Source organism: Nomascus leucogenys, chromosome 22a (genome assembly GCF_006542625.1).
Source record: "Nomascus leucogenys isolate Asia chromosome 22a, Asia_NLE_v1, whole genome shotgun sequence".
NCBI classification, from domain to species: domain Eukaryota; kingdom Metazoa; phylum Chordata; class Mammalia; order Primates; family Hylobatidae; genus Nomascus; species Nomascus leucogenys.
In genome coordinates, this window is record NC_044402.1 from 130,053,647 (window position 1) to 130,080,484 (window position 26,838).

Consider the following 26,838-nt stretch of genomic DNA (forward strand, 5'->3'; position numbering starts at 1 on the left):
TAAAAACTCTCAATAAACTAGGTATTGACAGAACGTATCTCAAAATAATAAGAGCTATTTATGACAAACCCACAGCCAGTATCATACTGAATGGGCAAAAGCTAGAAGCATTCCTTTTGAAAACTGGAACAAGACAAGGATGCCTTCTCTCACCACTCCTATTCAACACAGTATTGGAAGTTCTGGCCAGGTCAATCAGGAAAGGGAAAGAAATAAAGGGTATTCAAATAGGAAGAGAGGAAGTAAAATTGTCTCTGTTTGCAGATGACATGATTGTATATTTAGAAAACCCCATTGTCTCAGCTCAAAATCTCCTTAAACTGATAAGCAACTTCAGCAAAGTCTCAGGATACAAAATCAATGTGCAAAAATCACAAACTTTCCTATACATCAATAATAGACAAACAGAGAGCCAAATCATAAGTGAACTCTCATTCACAATTGTGACAAAGAATAAAATACATAAGAGTACAACTTACAAGGGATGTGAAGGACCTCTCAAGGAGAACTACAAACCACTGCTCAAGGAAATAAGAGAAGACACAAACAAATGCAAAAAACATTTCATGCTCATGGATAGGAAGAATAAATATCATGAAAATGGCCATACTGCCCAAAGTAATTTATATGTTCAATGCTATCCCCACCAAGCTACCATTGACTTTCTTCACAGAATTAGAAAAGACTACTTTAAATTTCATATGGAACCAAAAAAGAGCCCATATAGTCAAGAAAACTCTAAGCAACAAGAACAAAGCTGGAGGCATCACAATACCTGACTTCAGACTATACTACAAGGCTACAGTAACCAAAACAGCATGGTACTGGTACCAAAACAGATATATAGAGTAATGGAAAAGAACAGAGGCCTCAGAAATAATGCCACATATCTACAACAATCTGATCTTTGATAAACCTGATAAAAGCAAGCATTGGTGAAAGGATTCCCTATGTAATAAATGGTGTTGGGAAAACTGGCTAGCCATATGCAGAAAACTGAAACTGGACCCCTTCCTTACACCTTATACAAAAATTAACTCAAGATGGATAAAAGACTTACATGTAAGACCTAAAACTATAAAAACCCTAGAAGAAAACCTAGGCAATACCATTCAGGACATAGGCATGGGCAAAGACTTCATGACTAAAACACCAAAAGCAATGGCAACAAAAGCCAAAATTGACAAATGAGATCTAATTAAATAAACTAAGGAGCTTCTGGACAGCAAAAGAAACTATCATCATAGTGAACAGACAACCTACAGAATGGGAGAAAATTTTTGCAATCTATCCATCTGAAAAAGGGCTAATATCCAGAATATACAAGGAACTTAAACAAATTTACAAGAAAAAAAAAAACAACCCCTTCAAAAAGTGGGCAAAAGGTATGAACAGATACCTCTCAAAAGAAGACATTTATGCAGCCAACAAAAATATGAAAAAAAAGCTCATCATCACTGGTCATTAGTGAAATGCAAATCAAAACCACAATGAGATACCATCTCACGCCAGTTAGAATGGCGATTATTAAAAAGTCAGGAAACAACAGATGCTGGAGAGGATGTGGAGAAATAGGAACGCTTTTTTACCCTTGGTGGGAATGTAAATTAGTTCAACCATTGTGGAAGACAGTATGGTGACTCCTCAAGGATCTAGAACCAGAAATACCATTTGACCCAGCAATCCCATTACTGGGTATATACCCAAAAGATTATAAATCATTCTACTATAAAGACACATGCACACGTATGTTTATTGCAGCATTGTTCACAACAGCAAAGACTTGGAACCAACCCGAATGCCCATCAATGTTAGACTGGATAAAGACAATGTGGCACATATACACCATGGAATACTATGCAGCCATAAAAATGGATGAATTCATGTCCTTTGCAGAGACATGGATGAAGCTGGAAACCATCATTCTCAGCAAACTAACACAGGAACAAAAAACCAAACACCACATGTTCTCACTTATAAGTGGGAGCTGAACAATGAGAACACATGGACACAGGGAGGGGAACATCACACACTGGGGCCTGTCAGGTGGTGGGAAGCTAGGCGAAGGATAGCATTAGGAGAAATATGTAATGCAGATGACAGGTTGATGGGTGCAGAAAACCACCATGGCAAGTGTATACCTATGTAACAAACCTGCGCATTCTGCACAATTATCCCAGAACTTAAAGTATAATAGAAAGAAAAAGAAAGAAAGAGAGACAGAGAGAGGAAGGAAGGAAGGGAGGGAGGGAGGGAGGGAGGGAGGAAGGAAGGAAGGAAGGAAGGAAGGAAGGAAGGAAGGAAGGAAGGAAGGAAAGGCAAGCAAGCTTGATTCCACGTTAGTTCTCATTTTTCACTTCAATCCTAGTAGCTACATTGTTTTAAGGTATAAAATCTTGATTAAGACATTTATCAAACTTCTATTAGTTCACCCTAAGAGATCACTCAGCTTTAAGCAGCCCAAAATGTTTTTCAGCTTTTCTTTTAAGCTTGTCTTCACTGAACTTTTCTCCAGGCAATAGATGGAACTTAATACATTTGAAGACACTTGAACACATAAATAAAAAGGTAATTTACATTCTGTGCATTCTGTGTGTGTGTGTGTGTGTGTGGATTTTTTTTTTATTTTCAACACAAAGACTCTATTTTTTTTGATATGATTCTAATGCTTTTCTGTTCAGCACATTTTTGGCTGCATGAGTAGCAGTGAACTCTGGCTGACGTCTGAAAATTCTCATCCTAGGGAAAGGCTGGCTTCAGACTCAGGAAGGAGTGAGGGCAGCAGAATGCAGGGGACAAATGTGCTAAACTGGGTATTGAGCACCAAAATGGGGCAAGTGTAGCTCCGGTTGTCCCTCTGGGACTCACTGCCTCATCTGCCAGTGACTCGGGGGCTTTCTGGTCACAGTCGGCATCTTCTTGATGAAGGAAAATGCTTACGTAACAGCTATAAATGTTAAATAACAGTAGCTGAGCTGCAGAAATACTTACGGATCTCACAGTTTGCTCCCACCCAACCATGTGGGCAGTGGCAGGTATAACCATTGGGCTGGTCCAGGCAGCTCCCACCATGGTGGCAGGGGTTACTGTCACATTCATTTATGTCAATGTCGCACTCTTCACCTAGGGAGGTAAGAAAAAGCAGTGGTGAAACCGCTGCACCCATGGTTCCTGTCATTTTTCTTGCCAAAAAATAAAGATCCAAGGCTAGGGGTCATAACCTTTAGCAATAGAGCTCAAAGTGCTGTTTGTATAAAGTGCAGAACTCTCAGAAAATTCCAGACAAGAGATCTTTTACTTCAGTAAAACTAAAAAGGAAAAAAAAAATATATATATATATATAGCACTGGTAAAAAGAATCTTTCCTTTAGTCTGCTTAACTAGTTAACTAGCTTCATTTAGCTAGTTAAGTGAGGTTGATTCCCATGTCTGAATAAATCTTTCCAGGTTGATCAGAAAAAGTGAAGTTGAGGTCTTGATTTTGTTAAAGAAGTCTATTTTATTTTGGATTTCATTAGCTGAATCTCGTTATTTATTTTTCTGAAACTCCAGAAAGCTGAAAACTCACAGTTTATGATTATTCTGTAGCCAAGTATTTGAGTGTTTGAGAGTGGACATTTGACTCTTCTCTGGATAGTTCTAGGACATAGCTGTGCACCCAGCCTGAGTCAATTAGGAGGGGTTACTCCACTTTCCAAATCCCTGGATGTGATTCTGCTTGAAGCTGGGGGACCTGACGTGCTCAGGAAGAGCATCAGGCCCACCTAAGGAGAGAACTTGTGAAGGCTGGAGTTAGTCTAAATCTGACCTAATCTTTTCTAAGAAATAGTGGCCCAAGGGAAGCTGTCTGTCATTCTCCCATAAGGAAGAATGTGATCTTCAGCTCCTGCCCCTGGCTAGACCCAACTTTTCAGGACACCTTTGCATGCTTCAGAGAGAACCTGATAGAAATTACAAACCAGGGTCCAGAGCCAATGTCACAGTGATTCAAATACCACCTTAGAACAAAGCCATCTTCAAGTGATTTTAAAGCCATCATTATGAGTCAATACAAAATGCATACACCTCTTAAATTTAAAGGCATCTCATTAAAGCTGAAGAGAAGAGGATATTTCAAATTGAGGCACTCCCTCTCTCAAAAGTTTGAAAACGAGAAAAAGAAATTTTCAAAATAAGCCCCCCTTTGCTTAGATAAATGCAGAAAGTGATGAGAAAACAAAACTCCTAGCATGGCTATGGTCATGGACTAAGGCATATGGACAAAATCAGATATTTCTGTCCATTTTCAAAAGCAATGTTTCAGTGTACACTCAAGTGATTACTTCTGGGCTCATTTAATTAGCATTAAATTGCTTTTCTATCTGCTATTGGTTTACCTCACATTTATAAAACCACTTTATGTCACTCAGGCCATTTTAGAGGAGGAATCTCACACTAATATATTCCATGTCTGTTTCATCTCACACTGTTTCTATACCTGGCATCTTACTATTTTATTTTTAAATAAAATCTGTTGAACAAAACATTTACAACTTCTAGATCCTACTAGGTTGCTTATAATTCAGTAATATATACGTGAATTTGTTTCCTGCAACAAATATTGTCACATCAATAGAAAAAAACATGAAATTGATTGCCTATTTCAAAGGTTGTCTTTCCAATAATGGGGCAATCACTCTTAGTAGAAATAGTCATAGATTAAACTTACAAATGGCATTACATGGTAGACTGGTTGAAGAGACATATAATCAAGAACATGCTGAGAAATGTTAAAAGGACGAAATCAAAGGCCTTAACAAGTATATATGTCAGTACTACTTTCCAACCATCTAGGAAGATAAGTATAATTGGAGATATTTACTAAACAATAGCTTTCTTTAGCTGGCAATCTGAACACTGCAAATTCTGAAATGAGATTCTCTGTTACCTTTACAAGAATAGCTACAGAAACAGCCCACATTTCCCTACTGCTATGGTCTGGCAAAACTCAAAAGCCTCACTCTGCTTCATGAAGTGCAATGTCAATGACATATGCTTTTCATTTCCTAAACTCTGTGCAGTCTCAGGGCTATCAGTTCAGTCCATCCAGGCCTGCTCCAGTCCAGAGCTTCTTCAAAAAGGCAAATGCCACATTCAGGAGCCAGAGCAGACCCCATGCATGTATTAAATCTTGGATCACTAAGGGGCTCTAACACAGTCAGGAGAAGCCCAAGGTCCCTAGAATTGTCTGTTCTTGGGACCCACTAGATTGGATGGATTTGGTAAGAATGGAGATGGTGGGGAAAAAAAATAGGATGAACTCTTTCTGTAGACATTTATCAAATACAGTATCTAAAATCCAACTAGGGCCAAACCTATCTCATTCTGGTTTTCATCACCATAATGTTCTTAGAGTTACACTGGGGATTAAATGACTCAAATTAATGAAATAAACCCTATGCCAGTCAGGGTCCCACTTAGCTGACAGCTATTTCTGCAACATATGTGCTCTGGCAGAACCCTGGAGTGATGCACAGTTCTCAAATACCTTTGGGTTTATTCTAATGGCCTCTTTTATAGATGAACACTCCTATGCATCTAGTTGAATCAGTTATTCCTCAACTGGCTCTCAATTTGAGGCCTTTGCTGTGTTCTATGCTGGCTGGAAATAGGAGTATGAGGTAACTCAAATGATGGAGCCCCTCAAGGGAATTTTCAACCAGAAGACACCCAAGGATGACTGTTGTTCTCTGCCTTACAATGATCATGCTTTTTGCTATCAGTCTTATGCAAAGTGTTTGAAGATGCACTATGAATTTTAGAAAATAAGTTTGGCTTCATTTACATTTCCCCATATTAACAGCATTATGTTTGTATATGCAGTTCAACACCACAACATTCCATTCTCAATCAATATTCATTTTAACTTATTTTATTATAAGAGTTCTTAGTACACAGTATTATCTTTCTTTACTAATAGTTAACTAATAAATCTTTAAGCTTTTGCTGCCCTGAGCCAATTGACTTTTTAGTTGGCTCACTTACTCTTTTTAAATTTGAGTTCAAAAACAACAATTATTCTTAAATCACTGTTGTTCTTGAATAACATCTATTGAGAAAATACAAAATGAAATTTCTACTTGACTAAGGCTAGCAATCAAGGTCTGAACTTTAAATCTTTTATAATTATTTTTATTTTTTTTTCTTTTCTTTTCTTTTTTTTTTTTTTTGAGACAAAAATCTCACTCTATCACCCAGGCTTGAGTGCAGTGGCACAATCTCAGCTCACTGCAACCTCTGCCTCCCAGGTTCAAGCGATTCTCCTGCCTCAGCCTCCCCAGTAGCTGGGATCACAGGAGTGTGCCACCATGCCCAGTGAATTTTTTGTATTTTTAGTAGAGACGGGGTTTCACCATGTTGCCCAGGCTGATCGTGAACTCCTGACCTCAGGTTATCTGCCCACCTCAGCCTCCCAAAGTGCTAGGATTACAGGCATGAGCCACCATGCCCAGCCAAATTTTTTTCAATGTACTACCTTCTATGAGGCAATATGTAAGTACAGTGGGTATCACATTTGGTAGTACTTATGTAGATTTACAAGCATACTGATTCTGCTTGCTTTCCTTGGGTAAATTAGGAAATGCAAAAAGATAAAACCATCCAAAGTCACCGCTGTTAGTAAATCCTTGGGTTAACAGAGTCCCCACTAAAAGATACTGATGACAATTACTATAATCATAATATCTAGTATTAAATATATGCCTCCTATGTGCCAGGCACTGACTGGGTGCTTTGACTATAAATCTTTCATATACTTCACTAAGAATTTATTCAAGATAAAGTGAGTTTTAAAAATTATTTCTAACTTTTTTTATCATGATGGAATAACTGGAACCTGTCTTGCCTTCCAACTGTAAACAACTAGACAACTAGATGAAATATATGAAAAAAAAAGAAACTATGAAGACATTGGACAACAGGAAGTCCATGACTGTGACTGCTGCAAGAAGGGAAATAAAACAGCTGAGCACCACAATCACTCTGGCTTTCTTCCTGGAATTAATTTAGAACACAGTGGTTTCACTGGCTTGAGGAGACAAAGATCAGAGTACGTGGAGGTCAAGGTAGCTGTAATTTGTAGGAAAGACCACAACACAAGATAGAACCACTCAGAAATTACGCACCAGAAATCTGCTGCATCCCTTGGGCTGTTGCTGAAGACGTGTGTGTGTGTAACTTGAAGCTTGGCAAACAAAATGACAGATGAGCAGTTCCCAAACTCACAGAGGACTGAGAAATATTCAGATTTGCACAGCCAGAGTGGAACTATTTCATGGATTACCCAGTACAGTCAGTGAAGCCACAAAAGATCACACCTTAGTAATGGGGCACAACTATCCCTATAGTAAGGCTACTCTACATTCACCTCCCCAAACTGTACAACAAACCTTGAAAGGATTAATTAGGTCAGCAAGTTACTTACCCGAAACAAAAAAAGTCCATTACTTTTTTTAAAAAAGACAGTAAAATCCAATCACTCGACAACTTAATCCACAATGACCATCATTCAAACAAAAATTATGAGACATGCAACAAAGTAGGATCATGTGACCCATAATTGTATGAAAATCAGTCAAAAGACACAAATTCAGAAACAATGGATGAAAGCTAGCAGACAAAATATTTGTTCAAAATGTGAAATAAAATATAAAAAACAATGAATAGAAACATGGAAAATAAAAAATAAGACCAGTGGAACTTTTAGATATGAAAAACACAATCTCTGAAATTGTTTTTAGAACTCAATGGTCTTAATAGTAGATTAGTGACTCACACCTGTAATCCCAGCACTCTGGGAGTCTGAGGTGGGCTGATCACCTGAGGTCAGGAGTTTGAGACCAGCCTGGGCAAAATGGCAAAACCCCATCTCTACTAAAAATACAAAAATTAGCCAGGTGTGATGGCACATGCCCGCAATCCCAACTACTTAGGAGGCTGAGGCAAGAGAATCTTGAACCAGGGATGCAGAGGTTGCAATGAGCCGAGATCACGCCACTGTACTCCAGCCTGGGTGACAGAGTGAGACTCCATCTCAAAAAAAATAAAAATAAAAATAAAAAAATAGCAGATTAGACACTGCAGAAGAAAATATTAGTAACGTTGAAAACAGAACAATAGAAGCTTGACAAACTGAAACTCAGAAGGAAAAAAGACTTTTAAAAAAACTAAGTAGAGGCCTAGCATGGTGGGTGGCTCACGCCTGTAATCCCAGCACTCTGGGAGGCCGAGGTAGGTGGATCATGAGGTCAGGAGATCGAGACCATCCTGGCTAGCATGGTGAAACCCCGTCTCCACTAAAAATACAAAAAATTAGCCGGGCGTGGTGGCGGGCGCCTGTAGTCCCAGCTACTTGGGAGGCTGAGGCAGGAGAATGGCGTGAACCCAGGAGGTAGAGCTTGTACTGAGCCAGGATCATGCCACTGCACTCCAGCCTGGGCAACAGAGCGAGACTCTGTCTCAAAAAAAAAAAAGAAAAGAAAAGAAAAAAAAAAAAACTAAGCAGAGACTCTGACCCATTTGACAATTTTAAGCAGTCTAACATAGATGTACTCAGAATCCTAGAGAAAGGATATGAGGCCAAAAATAATATTTCATAAATTAATGGCTAAAAATTTCCAAGTTTGATGAAAACTGTAACCACAGATTCAAGATGTGCAACAAACCCCAAGCAGGATAAACACAAGAAAACCACACACACACACACACATCACAGTGCAGAAGCCAAAGCAACTGCATCTTGGATACTGATTAACCCCAGTTCCAGGAACGCCTCCAAGGATTCCAGTTTATGTACTGTTCCTTGTACAAGAACAGATACTTACCAAAAATCCTGCCCTTTGGTCAAAACAACCTTGCTGTTATTGTACTTCGATTGTCCTGCACATCCCTTCTGAACCACCTCTCCCTCTGTGGATCATAAGCCTTGGGTCCGAAGGGTAATGGTGTGGGTGTGGGGATCCACCATCTTGTTTCCCCACTGCCCGAGACACAGACAGGCTTCTCTTTGTAAGTCCCTATTAAACATTTCTTTCTGATAAACTGGGTATGTCAGCCTCTTTCTTCAGCCTCTCAGCTTCCTCAGACTTTGGGGGCAGGTTTGCAGAGGCCTGCAGGAGCTGAGAGACCAAGAAATGGGCAAAGGGAATGAAGCATCTGTGTGGGTAATCCCAGGTGGCAGCCACTTCTATGTGGAGTGGTGTGGCTCACCTTTTAGACGCTTGTGTGGGGGTACAGGGACACCCCAAAAATGCCAGCATGTTTAGAGTGACTTTTAAGTGGGAGCCATCTGTTGCACCGCAGTAAGGAAGGATGGCGAGCAGTCACTGCTCTTAACATGGCTGCTTCTGCGGCCACTGGGGACGGGAGCCCATCTAGCAGCAAAAGCAAAGTAAAATGGCTTGAGGGGGAATTAAAATTAGAAAAGATTTTCTAAAGAGCTCTATTGTCAACCATACATCTGTATTGTTTTAAGGTCTCTGTTCTCTCTCCGTAAAACTTCTCAGTCAAATGAATTCTGTTTTCTCCATTTACATCTGTCTGTCCCTCCTTCCTCTTGCCACCCTCGATGCCACATGACGGACCTACAAAAAGGAACTTCTGACAGTCTGGGATCCCTTGAAGACAGAAAATACTCCTCTTTGAGGGAGGTACCTCTATTTTTCTTTACAGAACCCCAAGAGTTATAAGCAGGCAGATTCCTCTTGGGTCCAAAACATGACTCTCTTTTGTATTGTGTTACCTGATCTGCTTGGCTTTTGGGGGTGCCAGAGATTACTTTGTACCATGAGAGGACTTGCCCTTGCTGTGTGTAATAACTGGCAGTCACAGGTGAGAGATACAGTCTTAGAGGTGGTTGATGGCACTTGGCCGAAAATGATTATTACTACAGGGGGATACTCATTTCTTTGGGAATTTACATAAGAAAACTGTGGTTTCGGTACCTAAACATGCCCTACTATGGGATAAGACACACTTTGGGGGATGGGCTGATCGCAGAGTGGGCTGATCAGCGTTGAGTTGCGCATCAGCCTTGGGGAAATGTCCTTGCAGTGAGGTGCACCGTGGAAGCATTGCACTGTCCAATCCTGTAGTATTTCCCTCTTTTGGGGGACCCAGGATTCAGTGTAAAATGGGATCCTTGGTTTTGAGGGATCTAAACGTTCTGCCTTTTTGCTGTACCTGCTTAAGTGTTCAGCCCTACAAACTGCATGCTTCAAAGGGCTCCATCTTGGGCCTGGCGCAGTGGCTCATGCCTGTAATCCCAGCACTTTGGGAGGCCGAAGTGGTCAGATCACCTGAGGTAAGGAGTTTGAGATTAGCCTGGCCAACATGGTAAAACCCCATCTCTACTAAAACTACAAAAAATTAGCTGGGCGTGGTGGCACACCTGTAATCCCAGTTACTTGGGAGGCTGAGGCAGGAGAATCACTTGAACCGGAGAGGCGGAGGTTGCAGTGAGCGGAGATGGCACCACTGCACTCCAGCCTGGGTGACAGAGCAAGACTCTGTCTCAAAAAAAAAAGGTTCCACCCTAAAGCCAATAATCTAGATAAGAAACAAACTAAGTGAAAAAGAAGACACTTTTCCTGGCAATCTTGTTTTCAGATAACAATGGCAGCCTAAGTTCTCTGCCTTTGAGATATAAATTTCCTACCTTGTTTCACCTAAGAGTCATGTCTTTGGATTGACAGTCTAAAGGGGGGAAAGAAACTGAAAACTGGCAAATGAAAAATCTTATAAATCTATAAGACCTGCTTCTGTGTATCTGTATGTCTATATTTTATATGTCATGTGTATGTGATATATCCCTACCAAAATATACAAAAGAGCTCTAATTAATTGGCTTAAAGTAAATGCTTCAGGCAAATATTTTATCAGGAAGACAGAAACCAACTCAAGTGCCTTTTAGTTTACACGACTTTAGTAATCTTTGGTAACTAAAACTAGTTTCAAGATTTTTTTCAGTAATTTAAGAGTTAAAGAGTTAAAATACCAGTTAATATGGAAAAGTAATATCACCTAGTTTAGAGGCTATTTAAAGTTTGTTTCAAAGTGAAGGAAAAAAATGATATAGGTAAAACTAAGTGGACAGAAACAGAAAGAATAAAAGGGTGGGGAATGAGGAATTTTTGATTCCACAGTGGTCACGTGGTCACCACCTAAGGTATGGAGCCCATCTGTGCTGTACTCAGTTGCTAAAGGTAAAAGTTACCAATGGAACTAAGGAATTTAACTCCAGGGGAGGTGGTTCACTGGATGTGTAAGAAAATGCAAACTAATAAGGAAAAAGTGAAATATTAAACCCCTTGGTAATTGTTATCTAAAATAGCTAAAATAAAAGTAAAAGAGAGTGATGGTTGGGCCTTGAGGCTGAACCAACCTCAGATGTGGGTCTGTCTGAGCATAGGTCACTGGCCTCAAAGCAACCCACAAAGGGGAAAATTATGCCAGGGCAACAAAAAATACCTCTGAGACTCTGGTTACCAAGAGGGTAGTCAATGTGAGGGAAGGGCAAAAATAAGTAACTACTGAAATCAGAAGGTCTAGTGTGAAGGAACTGTGCCATTTTGTAGGTAGGTATTATTACCTTCCTCAGATGTTAGGGGTGGGTTTGCATAGACCTGCCCACCGTGGAACAAACAGATACATCACAATCAACTTGCTAAAACCTAGTAATAATGGAAAACTCCTACAAACAGCCAGAGTGAGAGTTCTGCTTTCGGAAAGATGGAGCAGATATATTTTCCCTATCCCTCCCACCAAGTACAAGTAACAACCCTAGCCATTGTCCATAAAATAAACATAAGAAAATTCCAAGAAGTTGAGAGAAAGAGACAGACTGGCTAGTAATCTCAGGACCCAAGGAACAACATGATTGTGAGCTCTGTGAGTTTTCTTTTGACCTCATATATTCCAGATTAGGTGCTGGAGAAGGCAGCAACCCGGAAATGCCAAAAGATGCAGAAAACAAAACTCCCACAAAAGCCTGTTCTCTGTAACCAAAGAACCAAGATAGGGGCAGCCTAGCAAGACAAAAAATTATAGATAATAACTGCTCCACTCCAGCCAAACACTACAAAACAAACAAACAAACAAACAAAAAACTGCAAGTCCCCTCACCCATGCCACCAAAAGCTGAGGGGAGTGGAGAGCATGGACTTCCACCCTCCAAAGCACCTCAGCCACCCAATAATAACAGAATGCACAACCTTTTCAAGTACCCACAAAACATATGCCAATATAAACCATATTCTGGGCTATGAAACTACCTCAACAAATTTAGGAGACTTGAAATCGTAGAGTGTTCTCTCACCATAATTAAATCAAACTAGATATCTATGATAAAAAGTAACAGGAAAACCTCAAAACACTTGAAAAATAAACAACATGCTTGTAAGTAGTCTATGGATCAAAGAGGAAATCTAAAGGGACATTAAAAACAAAAATTAAATTGACTGAAAATGAAAATACAACATAAACTTTGTGGGATACAGCCAAAGCAGTACTGAGGGGGAAATTTATAGCACTAAAATGCATGCATTAGCTGTGAGAAAAAGCCTATATCAATACTCTAAGATCTCACCCAAAAAACCTAGAAAGAAAGAACAAAAGCAAATTAAGCCCAAAGCAAAAAGAAGGAAGAATATAATAGACATAAGAGAAGAAATCAATGAAATTGAAAACAAAAACAATAGAGAAAGTGAATGCAACAAAAAGCTATTTATTAAAAAGATTAACAAAATTGACAAAACTCTAGCAAGATTGACAAAGGAAAAAAGAGAAAGACACAAATTACCAATATCATAAATAAAGCAGAAAATATCACCAAAGACTGCAGATGTCAAAAGGATAACATAGAAGTACTATATTACAACTCCACAGGTAAATTTAACAACTTAAAAAATGCACTACTTCCTCAAAAAAAATCACAACTCATCAAATATAAAATAGATGATTTAAATACTTTTATAACTATTAAGACTTTAAACTTGAAAACTCCCCAGAAAGAAATCTCAGGTCCAAATGCTTTCACTGGTAAATTCTATCAACTATTTAAAGAAGAATTAATAGCAGATTGATACAATCGGTTGCAGAAAATAGAATACAAAAGAACACTTCCCAACTTATTCCAAGAAGCTAGTTTTACTTCAATACCAAAGCTAGACAAATACATAATAATTTTTTTAAAAAAAGAAAACTATTTTGTGTCTATGTTCATGGTAAATACTTGTTTCTCATAAAACACAAAATCATTTTCTTTCTTTTTTAAAACAATAACTTGAGAAACAGCTTGTTTCTCATGACTATAGATACAAAAATTCTGAACAAAATATTAGAAAATAGAATTTAGCAAAGTATTACATAAAACAAGTTATACACTATGACCAGGTGGTATATTCCAGGCATGCAAGACTAATTCAGTATTTGAAAATCAACCAAGCATATTAATAAGCTAAAGAAAAAAATCATATGATCATATCAATCCATTGACAAAATTCAATACCAATTTATGGTTAAAGTTATCAGCAAACTAGGAATAGAGAGGAACTTCCTCAATTTGGTAAACAGCTTAAAAACACTACAGTTGACATTATCATTAATGGTGAAAGACTGAATGCTTTTCCCCTAATGTTGAAAACAAAGCAAAGATGTCTGCTCTTACTAAACCTAGTGTTAGAAGTTCTGGCCAGTGAGACAAGACAAAAAATAAAATTTATACCTATCAGAAAGGAAGAAATAAAACTGCTGCTCTTTTCAGATGGCATCATTATTTACGTAGAAAATCCCAAGAAATCTACCAAAAAAAAAAAAAATCCTAAAACTAGTAAGTTCAGCAAGGTCACAGGATACAATTTAAACATACAAAAATAAATTATATTTCTATATACTAGCAAAGAACAATTCTATTTACAATCACTAAAAATACACCCCCCCACACACACAGACATACATGCATATATACACACATACTTGGATATACATGTACAGGGAAAAAATGTGGATGAAAGAAATCAAAGATCTAAATAAGTGGAGAGTCACACTGTATTCATGAATTGGAAGACTCCAAATAGTAAAGATATTGATTCTTCCCCAAATGGATATACTGGTTTATTGTAATTCCTTAGCAAAATCTTTTGTAGGTATAGACAAGATTATTGTAAAATTTATATGAAAAGGCTAAGGAACTAGAATAGTTATAACAGTTTTGGAAAAAAAATAAGGTGATAGGAATTATTCTGCCCAATTTCAATAGTTATTATGAAACTACAGTTGTTATTACATAATAAAGGTGGAGGAATAGACACATAAATCAATGAAAAAGAAGAGCCCAAAATAGACCCACAGAATATGGCCAACTGATTTTTGACGAAAGTTCAAAAGCAATTCAATGAAGAAAAGATAGCCTTTTCAGCTAATGATGCTTGAAAAATTATACTTACATAAGCAAATATAAATAAAAGAGCCTCCTCTAGTTAGAAGATTCAGGAAAGAATGCGAACTGTGAGAAAAGATTCTAACTATATTACAAACGTATGGAACAACCTCACGAAGGGGTCCGGGGAGGAGCTGACCTAAGTGACTTTGGAAACCGGTAGCATTGATAAGACTAAATGCAAAATAAGTGGTACATAAACATGATGGTCTAGTTCATAAAGTTGTTTCCCACAAGGGTATAAGTTAACAATTCTGATACTGCTATACGTGGATACTGAAACTGAACACTTAAGTAAATAAATGATGGATGATGAAAGGCAGTATTTGGTTGTTGGTATGAAGGGTTTACAAATAAGTAAGGGGAGCAGGCTAGAACCATTCACACTGTAATAAACTAGAGTTGGAGACATCACTGTGAATTCATGTTTAGCTTAATATAGACAAAGATGACTACATCATGCACTATTTACGGATAAGCACATGTCCATGGGTTAGTATACACAAGTACTTTCTCACTTTGTCAGCTGAGAAGACCTAAAAGCAATGATATCCCAGTAGAAACAAGCACAGCTTAGCACCCAAATCTTGGTTTTAATAGTATTCTCCAATTAAAAAAAACAGAGATCCTTAGAGAAATGAATGACTCTAGAACTGGAGCAGGAAATACACAAGATGAGGCTGAAGCATCTTGCAGTGCCAGAAGATATATATGTTTTAAAAAACAGAACAAAAAATTAGCCACAAAACAAAAAATTAACCACATTAATGGGGATGTGGCAAAGAGGTATAGGAGCCAACTGAAAGAACCCCCAATGGCCAAAGCTGCAACATTCTGAGCAACAAAATAAATTTTAAAAGTATTGGATTACAACCTAAAGTATAAAATAAATATCCATGAACCCATAAATAAATGATTAAATAAATACACAAATGGAGGAGAATAAACAAATCTTTCATCCAGAAGAATTCCAAATACTTCATGTAGCTACTTTACCCTTAAAGAGCAAGAGCATAACTCCCCTCTTAATAAGTGTGGACTACACAACACTTTCTTTGGAAGGAAGTCACTTCCTCCCAAATAGTTAAGTACAGAAAGGGAGAGAAAGAGTAACATTATAGTAGAGAAACTTGACAAACACTACCTCAGCTAAGTGATCAACATCAACGTCAATGATCATAAATCTCATTGACAGTATGTAGCCTTGATGTGATATGATAGGATTAGAAAATGGACAAAAGACAGAAAGAAACATTTCTTCACAGGATATGCAGACACATCAGCACATGAAAAGATGCTCAACATCATTTATCATTAGGGGAATTCAAACTGAAACCCCAATGAGCTATCATTTTACCCCTATCAGAATGGCCCAAATAAAAAATAGTGACAACACCAAATGCTGGCAAGGATGTAGAGAAACTGAATCACTCAGACATTGTTGGTGGGGAATATAAAATGCATAAGCCACTCTGGAAACACTTTGGCTCTTTTTATAAAACAAAGCATGCAACTACCATATGACCCAGCAACTGAATTTCTGGGCAATTGTCCCAGAAAAATGAAAATTTATGTTCACACATAAACCTATATATGACAGTTTACACCACCTTTTTTATAATAGCTGAAAACTGAAAACAATCCAGATTCCTTTCAACAGGGGACTGGTTAAACAAACTCTGGGACATCCATACTTTGGAATACTGCTCAGCAATAAAAAGGGAGAAACTATTGACCCAAAATAACCTGGATGCATCTCCAAAGAATCATGCTGAGTGGAAAAAAAAAATCAATCTCAAAAGGCTATACACTATATGATTCCATTTATGCAATATTCTTGAAATTACAAAAATGCAAAATACACTAGTGGTTTCCAGGAATTAAAGACAGTTGTGGCGCAAGGGAAAAGGGTATTGCTATAAAAGGGCAAATGAGGAGTCCCTTTGATGATGAAAATGCTCTGTATCTTGACTATATCCACGTCAGTATCCTTTCATAACCAGTATCCTGGTTATGAAATTGTACTGTAGTTTTAAAGTATGTTATCATTGGAGGAAACTGGGTGAAGCTTACATTGGATCTCTCTCTATTACTACTTGCAACTGCAGGTAAAGCTTCAATAATCTCAAACTAAAATTTTGAAAAACTAGCCAGAGAAAAATAGACCCATATATAATCAATTGTTTTCTAACAAATGTGGCAATGAAATCCAATGGGGAAAAGACTGTGTTTTCAATAAGATGCTGGACTAACTAGATGTTTACATGGGAAAAATATTTTCCATCCTTAAGTCACACCGTACACAAAATTAACTCAAAACAGACTGTACACCTAAACTTAAAAGCAGACCTATTGTAAAAACACTTTAGAAGAAAACATTGGATAAAATTTCACCATCTTGAAGTAGACAAAGATTTCTTACAATACCAGAAAAGCACAAACCGTACAAGAAAAATAATTGATAAATTAGACCAATTACCAAAATTGAAAACTTTACTCCCCAAAAGATACCATTAAAAAATGCATGGATGAGCAAAATGTATACCTGACAAAGAACTTGTATCCAGAATATGTAAAGAACTCTTTGAAATCAATAGTATGACAACCAAAATTTTTTAAATGGGCAGATTATTTGAAAAGATAATTCACATATGAAGAGCAAATAACCACATGAAAGATGCTGAGCATCAAAGAAATTCAATGAAAATGTAAATGAAATTAAAGCACTGATGGCATTTTACCATAAAAATTGAACTAGAAATTGTAATATTCTATTGTGAACTGAAAGACAACTATCAAAAAATAGTTGAGTTAAAAGACAGAGAGAAAGATATAGTAACATCATTCCACCTTTAATAATGCACAAGGATTTCCTGCTCTGGTGAGAAAGGAATGGGTCACTTCTGTCCCAGCTGTTCAAATGACAATGTCAATGGGCTTGGAAGAATCTTTGGCTTCCCTGTTGAAGTACGGTAACCTCGTGTCCAGTCTACGGTTTCAGGTAAAAAAATAAAGCAAGTCCTAGAGAATTAATGTTGCATCAGGGTATCTTTCCTTCCATCCACTGGTCCTCAGCCAGATAATTCCAAGGGCGTAGAATTGCAAAGCTTTGGAGACAAGAGTGGTCCCAAAGTAAGACAGTAACTGAAGGGTGGACAAGACCTAGGCCAGGACAGTGGGCCTTATGGAGAGAGCTGTGTAGAAGGAATGAAATGCTTGAAGAGCAGGGAGGCTCTCTGTTCAGATGACTGCAGGAAGCGTATTTTCAGCCAGAAGCCTAAGTTCAGCAAGTGAGGACAGAGTCCCCCACCTACCACACCCTAGACTTTATCTGATGGCCTAAGAAAGCCAGTTTAATATGGTAAATATGACATTGGATTGAGTATCTAATTATATAGCAATGATTTGACCGATTCACTCCACTCGGTCAAGCAGAGAGTTCTTGAACACTCAGTAGCTGGCCAAGTATAACTTCTGCTAAACCTCAGGTACAATGAAAGAGTATTTGATTCCAAGGTAGCTCGACCTCAAGAGCAGAAGCACCAAACTCCTTGTATGGAAGCAGTTAATATTTAACAGCCTCTCCTGTGGAACACTAGTTCTCAGGATACAATAGGTTCTCTTTAAGGAAAAAAATGGTTTTATGATCAAATAGATTCGAAAGATAAAAGCAAATGTGATTCTTTACTGCAAGACCTCTGAGAACCTTGAGCATACAGACATCCTTTATGAATTTGCATATGGGATGTATCATGTCCTACATTTACTTGGCCACAGAACACTTTTTTCCTTGGAGCATCTCCTGGGACCAGTTTTCTGTTAAACGCATTAACAGCACAACCCCTCAATGACTTTAGGAACTATTCTATGGTCCTCTGTAGGCTGAAAAACTACCAGGGCTGAATAGAATAGACCACTTGTTTTCAAAAAAACAGTTACAGTGATGTTTAAACCTATTTCAGTGAGTCCCACTGTGCCCTGAGATCAGGGTGGGTCTCATGAAAAAATGCCTAGGGGTGGGATTGCTGGTGGGGTATATATGGGTATGGTAGGGGTAGGGGTAAAGGGATGAGCAGAGGGGGGCTGAGAGGCAAGAGATGGAGGAAAGGCACCTTACTGAGAAGAGCCTGACATGGTATGTTCAGGTATGCAGCAGGCAGAGGGGCCTAGGACAAGGCTGGAAAGGCTGGATGGGGCCAGACCACTCAGGTCTTAAAGATTATGTTAAGGACTTTGATCTTTTTCCTAAGGACAATAAAATGCCAATAGGCATTTTAGGTAAAAAGTGATAAGATTAGATGACCATGCATAAGGTCTCTGCAGTATGAAAAATGGATTAGGAATCAGGAGGAATAGGTATGAGGAGACCAGATAGGAGGGCTTGTAGTGGTGCAGGTTGGAGGTGAAGGCAGCATGGTGCTGACTCTGCAAAGAAGTGAAAAGACCTAAGAGGTTTTTAGGAGTCCTTGGTAGTTGGATGGAGGTAAGAGGGAAAAAGAGGAAGGTATATTAGTCTGTTCTCACACTGCTATGAAGATACTACCCAAGACTGGGTAATTTAGAAAGGAAAGAGGTTTAATTGACTCACAGTTCCACGTGGCTGGGGAGGCCTCAGAAAACTTACAATCATGGCAGAAGGCACCTCTTCACAGGGTGGCAGGAGAGAGAATGAGAGCCAGGAGGGGAAATGCCAGCTACTTATAAAACCATCAGATCTCATGAGAACTCACTCACTATCATGAGAACAGCATGAAGGAAACTGCCCCTATGATCCAATTACCTCCACCTGGCCTCTCCCTTGACATGTGGGGATTATGGGGATTCCAACTGAAGATGAGATTTGGGTGGGAACACAAAGCTTAGCCATATCAGATGGTGACAAAGCTTAGCCATATCAGACGGTATCAAAATGGTTACCCAGTTTCTGGCCAGAATGACTGGGAGTGATGGTAACGCCATTTGATGAGCTAGCAGATATTTAAAGAAGGAAAGGAGAAGAAGATCTGAGTTTGGGGTGTCTTTGAGATTTTCAAGATATATGTGGAGTAGATAGTTGGAGTTTTGCTAAATATTCTGGAGAAAACGACATTTTCTCATAAAATACTGAAGTAAATTTCAAATGCATTAGAAACTTAAATGCATAAAATTAATTCATACATGATTAGCATAATAGAGGATAATATTTCTGAAATCTCGATATATAGAATCTTTCTAGCATGAAACAAGAAAAGAAATCAAGACCTCAATATGTAATTATGTAAAACTAAAATAAAACATGGAAAACAAAACACTTTGTCCACATTTAAAAGGCAAATGACAGTGGAAAATATGTGTAACCTATGGCAGGTAAACTGTTATATACTTAAAATAAAGGGCTATTTCAAATCAAGAAGAGTAAAGATTAGCATGAATGGTCTCATAAAAAATCAGACAAAGGATATGAATAGAGAGTTCATAAAGGAAGAAACACAACCAGAAACATATTTGAGAAGTGTTCAACCTTACTAGAAGTCTACGATCTACAAATTTCAACCACACTAAAATGGTATTTTTGACCACTAGAATGACAATTCTCAGTATTTGTGTCAAGACAAGGAAATAAATGCTCTTGTACACTTTTGGTAGAAGATAATATCGGTTCAATGTTTGTTTGTTTTTTCTCCTCTTAGAGAGTAATATCGTAATATGTATGTATTCTCTTGGACCCTGGGATTCTATTTCTGCAAAATTATACTAAAAATAATAAGATAAGTACACAAAGATGTAAATACAAGATTTCTTGTAATGTTGTTTATAACGGGGAAAAGTTCTCAACTGCCCAAAAGTTGAATTGTGGATGGAACTTTTAAAAAATCATAATATTTCATATAATGGACTACAGGGCAGCCAGTAAAAATAAAACAGAATCTATTCCTTGATGTAAAAACACATTTATGATATATATATATTTTTAAGTGAAAAGTAAATTATAAAATAGTATGAGCAGTATGACTCCTTTTATATTCAAATATATATGCATATACACTATACACTATATACTACACACACACAGACCTTCAGGAAAATCTCTGGATATCAGAATGTATCGAAATCTTAATAATACTCACCTCCTAACAGAGCAATTTTCAGTGGTGGGATTTTTTTCCCATAGTCCTATATTTTCTAATTTTCCTTCTATGCTTTTTTTGACTCATGGGATAAGAATATCTGGGAAAAAAAACCCAGGATGCTTCCCCTAATATTATTTTTGCCTCCACTGGTGAGTATAAATGTCTGCATGTGTTTATAAGCAAAACAAAGTCATCTGTGAATCATTTTTGGAGTAAGCCCACTTCTCAGTCCCAAGAAAAACCAAAAGGAAAACATAGGCTGTGACACTGATAAATAGAAGGAGAATCAGAAGTTGCTTTTCCTGGCCGGGCGCGGTGGCTCACGCTTGTAATCCCAGCACTTTGGGAGGCCGAGGTGGGCGGATGACGAGATCAGGAGATCGAGACCACGGTGAAACCCCGTCTCTAGTAAAAATACAAAAAATTAGCCGGGCATGGTGGCGGGTGCCTGTAGTCCCAGCTACTCGGAGAGGCTGAGGCAGGAGAATGGCATGAACCCGGGAGGCAGAGCTTGCAGTGAGCCGAGATCGCATCACTGCACTCCAGCCTGGGTGACAGAGCGAGACTCCGTCTCAAAAAAAAAAAAAAAAAAAAAAAGAAGTTGCTTTTCCTACACCTCGGCTTTTGTCACCTTCACCAGTAGCACAGATGAGGCTCCCCTGGGATGGCTTAGGGACCAAGGCTCTGTGAAATTCTCCAGGGCTTGGGAGGTGGCCACAGTGGCTTAGCAGGGTAGAAGTGGACACAGCAAGGTGCTCTCCAGCCAATGATAACATAACATTTGTCTTTGGCTTCAGAGCCCACCTTCTTCTGTGGGTACTTGATATGTCATCCTCTTCCAATTTGCAATCCAGAGTGACCCTTAGGCTTTTGTTGGTTGAGCAAAACTCTAAAAACATCGACTTTGTCTTACTCTCTACATTTCAAGATCCCTGGGTTCTGTTGGAAAATCAGGGGGTGGAACATTTTGTCTCTGGTGGTTTAGTTTCTTTTACCTGTACTTTCTCTGCCTACGTTTCCCAAAGCCTGAGGAACAGAAAGTTAAAAGCCTGAAGGATAAATTAATCAATAGCAAATGTTTTCTAAGTCTCCAAAAGAATCTGATGAACATTTGAGAGGCTACCCTCAGCACATACACGTACAAACCACATTTCACATCTGTTTTTGGAGATTCACAAAGTACTTGAAGCTCATAAGGGGGTGACTTTGAAGAAGGACCCCAAGTTAGGCTGGAATCCCCAATCTGGAAGTGGCTCCTCCTGCTCGGTGTTCAGTGGCCACCAAGGTTTCTGGAGAAGCCAGTCCTGCCCCGCCAATCTCGCCTCCCATCCCACTCTCCCTTGACACTTATATCTTGTAATAAAAATAAATATGGCAGCTGAAAGAAGCATCTACAGAAGACACACCCCTTCCTTCTTTCCATCTTCTGACTTTCATTAACCCATCACCTTTCTTAAGTGTTCATGTAATGGCTCATTTCTCATGTTTCATAGTCCTAGCCTGGGAAATGTACAGTAATGATAGTCTTTGTAAGTCTAGATGGCAAACGACCATCTCAGAAAAGCCTCATTTAATGAGGCTCACACAATGGGTTGTTTTAAAATAGATCTTCGTCCAAGCCATGCCTCCTTACATTTTGTAATGGTGTTTGTATTTTGCAATATTTTATTCATGATGGATTTGGGTTTTTTAACATCTGCAATCTCAGGCACTTTGTGGTAAATTTGAAAACTCAGTCCATGGAATCACTTGCCTGTAAACCCAGGTGCACAGATGCACGTGCCATTCAGGCCGTCGCTGTCACAGGTGGCTCCATTCAGACAGCTGACGTTAGCGCAGGGATCCTTGTACAATTCACAGTGTGTTCCTGCAGAGAAACAAGCAAAACAGGATGACTCATCCAGGACTGTTTAGCTCCCATGGCCTCTGAAAGCAAACTCGGAACTCTCTGGAACAATGTGAGGGAGATTCCCAGCGTGGGTGTGTGTATACACACGTGCCCACTCATGATTTTAGATTGTTGTAAAAACTTGCCTTATGAGAAAGTAACACATTCGATCACTGTCCATAGGTCCCACCATAGTCTTTTATCTGTACTTTCTCTGCCTACGTGTCCCAAAGCCTGGGGAACAGAAAGTTAAAAGCCTGAAAGATAAATTAATCAATAGCAAATGCTTTATAAGTCTCCAAAAGAAACAGAAAATATCTAGATGGCCTTGATAAAATATAATATTAGCAACCTGAAAGTGAAGATTTGGAATCAGATATTTAAGTGAGTCCCAGTTCTACTTCGAAGAACTGCAGGGGAGAGGGGAAGCCGCGTGATACTTAGACTTCATTCTCAAAGACATCACTGCATGCTTTATGTCTAATTTATTCCTCACAACAACACTATGAGACAATTATCCTTATTCCCCCATTTTACAGATGAGGAAACTGAGGAAAGAGTCCAAGATCAAAAGCCTGGTAAGAAAGGAGCTGGGATTTGAAGCTGCCCGTAATCCCATCCCAGAGTCTGTGTTTGCTAAGCAGGCTGTTGAGAGTGACCCTGAATTGACTGTGGAAATATACAAAACTCTATGGAGCTCAGCACTCATTTAACAAAGAAGAGGCATTTTTTAAAAAATCTGTAAAGTAAAACAGAAAGTTTCTCATTTACTTTTTTTTAAAAAAGACTGTGTGTGCATGTATGTACACAAATGCCTGAAGTGGGACTGGATTACTTCCAGGAGACTTATTTTGATTTTCACATCTGTGTATTTCTACATTATTGGCACCTTTTTTACAAATATCTATTCTTTTATAATTTTATTAAGAACTTAAAAAATCTAATGCTATTTGAAAGGTGGGATATCTGCTGGTGTTACACTGGATGCCAAGATGGATGAATAGATTAGTGTCTCTCTCTCTCTCTCCTCCTCCTCCTGCCCCTCCTCCCTCTCTCCCTTCCCCTATCCCCCACCCTTTGCAGAGAAAGATAAATTACATTCTATCTTGCCTAAGAATGTACATAATGATATGCCCACACTTTCCAACAGCCTCAAGAAAAATATGCATAAAGCAAATAGTAACTGAATGGTATTTACTTAATTTTCTCTGCACTTCATTACTTAGCTCATGTTGTGCAAGGGACTGCCACACCCAATGACTCATCCTTTAGGCACTGAAATCATCCTTGCTGGGCTTTTCCCTTATTTCTTTCTCAATGCCTTAAGAAGTAGGGCTCAGGAAGGAGGAAAAGAAGTAAGAGAAAATAGAAATGGAACTTCCTATCTATATTCACACTAATGACTTATTTGAGCCAGGTAAAGCTCAAATGTTAGAATAAATGACCGGTAATTCTTTTTCATCCTTTGCCCCTCCTAGCCAAGCCATCAACAATATTCTGCCGGGTATTTTTCTGAAGCATCTTTCAGATCTTTGCCTTTCTTTCTTTCTGAGACCAGCCCTGTGATCCCACTGCCTCATGCCTGGTGGGATACAGCCTCCCGCAGCCATGTCTTAGTTTCTGTCTCCAGGGACTTGAAGGAGCCTCCTCAACCTTCTTCATCCCTAACCCAGGTTGCATGGTAACATAAAAGATCAAAATAATGTTAAGATTAGCATAAATCTGGTCATTCTTCTTCACTGGGGTGTGTACGGCCTCTTCTCCCAGGAGTCTCTATTTTTACTTTCCTACGGATTCACAAGTAGCCTGGGGTCAATTGAAAGAATAAAAAGCAGAAGAGCCTTTTCTGCTTCAAAATGTTTATCACAATACAAAGACTCACATATTTACAAGTTCCCATTGGGCTGATCAATGGGAGCCAAGTGACAAAAAAGACATTTGCTTGTAGTGGGAAATACAGCCACCACCAAATTTCAGAGGTGCCTGAAGCCTAGAAAACATTTCCATTAGACCTGAAGTCAAAGAAATAAAATGATTGTAACTGGATTTCTAGTAATATATTAACATCACTAACATATTAGCACACAAACTACCACATTTTAAAAACAAGACTGAAAAGCAAATTCTAGGCCAAATTTTTAAGCATCTTACCTTTTATTGAAAGTCTTCAACAAAATAGACTTGATGAAAACACTCAAGATAATAAGCAATTTCTTTTTTTTTTTTTTTTTTTTTTTTTTGAGACGGAGTCTTTCTCTGTCCCCCAGGCTGGAGTGCAGTGGCACGATCTCGGCTCACCGCAAGCTCCGCCTCCCGGGTTCACGCCATTCTCCTGCCTCAGCCTCCCGAGCAGCTGGGACTACAGGCGCCCACCACCACGCCCGGCTAATTTTTTGTATTTTTAGTAGAGACGGGGTTTCACCGTGTTAGCCAGGATGGTCTCGATCTCCTGACCTCGTGATCCACCCACCTCGGCCTCCCAAAGTGCTGGGATTACAGGCTTGAGCCACCGCGCCCGACCCATAAGCAATTTCAATCTTTTGGGTGTTTAGGGTTTTTGTTTGGATGGGTGGCTCTTTTTTGGAGGGCGGGGAGACAATACTTTTTTCCCTTGTTAATTTTCTTTTTCAAATGGTAAGACATTTGGTCCCTTGAGCATCTATTGAGAGTTTTCTGGCAGCAAGACTGGACAACAGCTAATCTTCACACAAACCTGATTACAGAGAAGCAAGATGGTATTAAAAATCCTTGGAGAGCACTTTGGTGACTCACATTTCTATATCGTAAACCTTGCTAATCCGTATATAAATTTGTCATATTGCTCAGCTTGTCATTAGAACTGAACAACTCTGAGCTAAAAACTTTAAACACGGAGAATAGACGATCATGGACACTATTGATGTGCCAAGTTGTCTCCACTCAAACCCTCCTCCTCTGGAGGTCCCTAGGCCCCCTCTTCCTGCCCTCCTCACCACTCCCATTCCCAGAAAACATCAAGTCTTGGGCATCCTGTTTCCTCTGAGGAGTCACCTTCTTTCACACCCTTCCCCCAACCTGATCTTCGCATATTTAACTAATCTCTCAATTCCCAATCCAAACACCCTCTCTCTGCAAAGCTGAACCTTGATTTTCTCAACACAGACCACATTCTTCCATCATTGTGCCTTGAGAGCATGCCGGGACTGTCATTGTCACGGAGTTCATTGTGCCAAATCATAACTTACCTGCTTTCCTGTCTGATTCTCCCACAAATCTCTGAAGTCCTGTAGAGCAGAGGCCATATCATAATGCATGGGAGAAATTATGGACCTAACACCGGAATCCTATCCTTTCAAGAGGGGCAACAGCCAGTGTACTTTGGCTGACACACAGGTGAGGTTGCCAGAGGAGAGATTCCAAATTCCAAATCTGCCTCAAAAACACCCTATTTTGTCAGAGAAAACCAGGTCCACACTTCAAACTAAGTCTGTGGAATGACACATGCATCACCCATTGGCAGAGGACACAGCACGTACTATTACAAAGCTGATGTTTAGTCTCAAGCAAAAATAAACTGTAATTCAGTCAAAACTAATAAAAATTCATACTTTTCATATGAAGGGATGGAGAAGAAATGTTTCTAAAAAGACTTTGATTCCAACAGGGTTCTTTACAGAAGTTAATTTTAGAATTGAAATAAGCTAGAATTCAAAAAGCAGTACACCAATTATGTCTTTGTCATCACAAATTTAGTTACAATTAATATTTGAAAAATGAAAATCAATATTTTATCTCCAGGAAACTAAGCCAGTAAAGAAGTGTTATTACACTTAATATTTAAGACATCGTCTCATTTCATCCAAACTTACTTCCTCTATGAAAACTTTTTCCAGTATTTCAATCTTTACAGATCTCAACATTTTCTAACCCAGCTCAGAAATTACAATTGACATCTCAGCTTAGCCTCATTATTCCTGTGTGTGTCACTCAGTCTGCTCGTCTGGTTAAATAACAGCCCAAAGAAGGCAGAAACTCTGACTTATCCTTTTTGTATTTATCACAGTACTTGAAAGGGCTAGGTGCACAAAACAACCAGAAATCCTTTTTCCCTGGCTAAGTAGAATCTAGCAAAGGCAATAACTTTATCCAACAAAGAAGGAGTTCTCTTCTTTCCCATTAAAATTTCTGTAGCCTTTAAAAATAAATAAGTAGGTACAGGCCGGGCAGAGTAGCTCACGCTGGTAATCCCAGCACTTTGGGAGGCCAACGTGGGCAGATCACTTGAGGTCAGGAATTTGAGACAGCCTGCCAACATGGTGAAACCCCGTCTCTACTAAAAATGCAAAAATTAGCCAGGCATGGTGGCACACACCTGTAATCCCAGCTGC

The 26,838-nt window shown here is 38.9% G+C and overlaps 1 protein-coding gene across 1 annotated transcript in view; it reads right to left on the reverse strand.

Annotated features, from left to right (window-relative positions):
• DNER (delta/notch like EGF repeat containing) overlaps positions 1 to 26,838 on the reverse strand; it is a 355,032-nt gene that overhangs the window by 27,933 nt on the left and 300,261 nt on the right. The window contains exons 10-11 of the mRNA XM_030803026.1: positions 22,337 to 22,450; positions 2,992 to 3,123 (exon numbers count right to left, since the gene is read on the reverse strand). Coding sequence (XP_030658886.1) covers positions 2,992 to 3,123; positions 22,337 to 22,450 — 246 coding nt within the window. The remainder of the gene's footprint in view (positions 1 to 2,991; positions 3,124 to 22,336; positions 22,451 to 26,838) is intronic.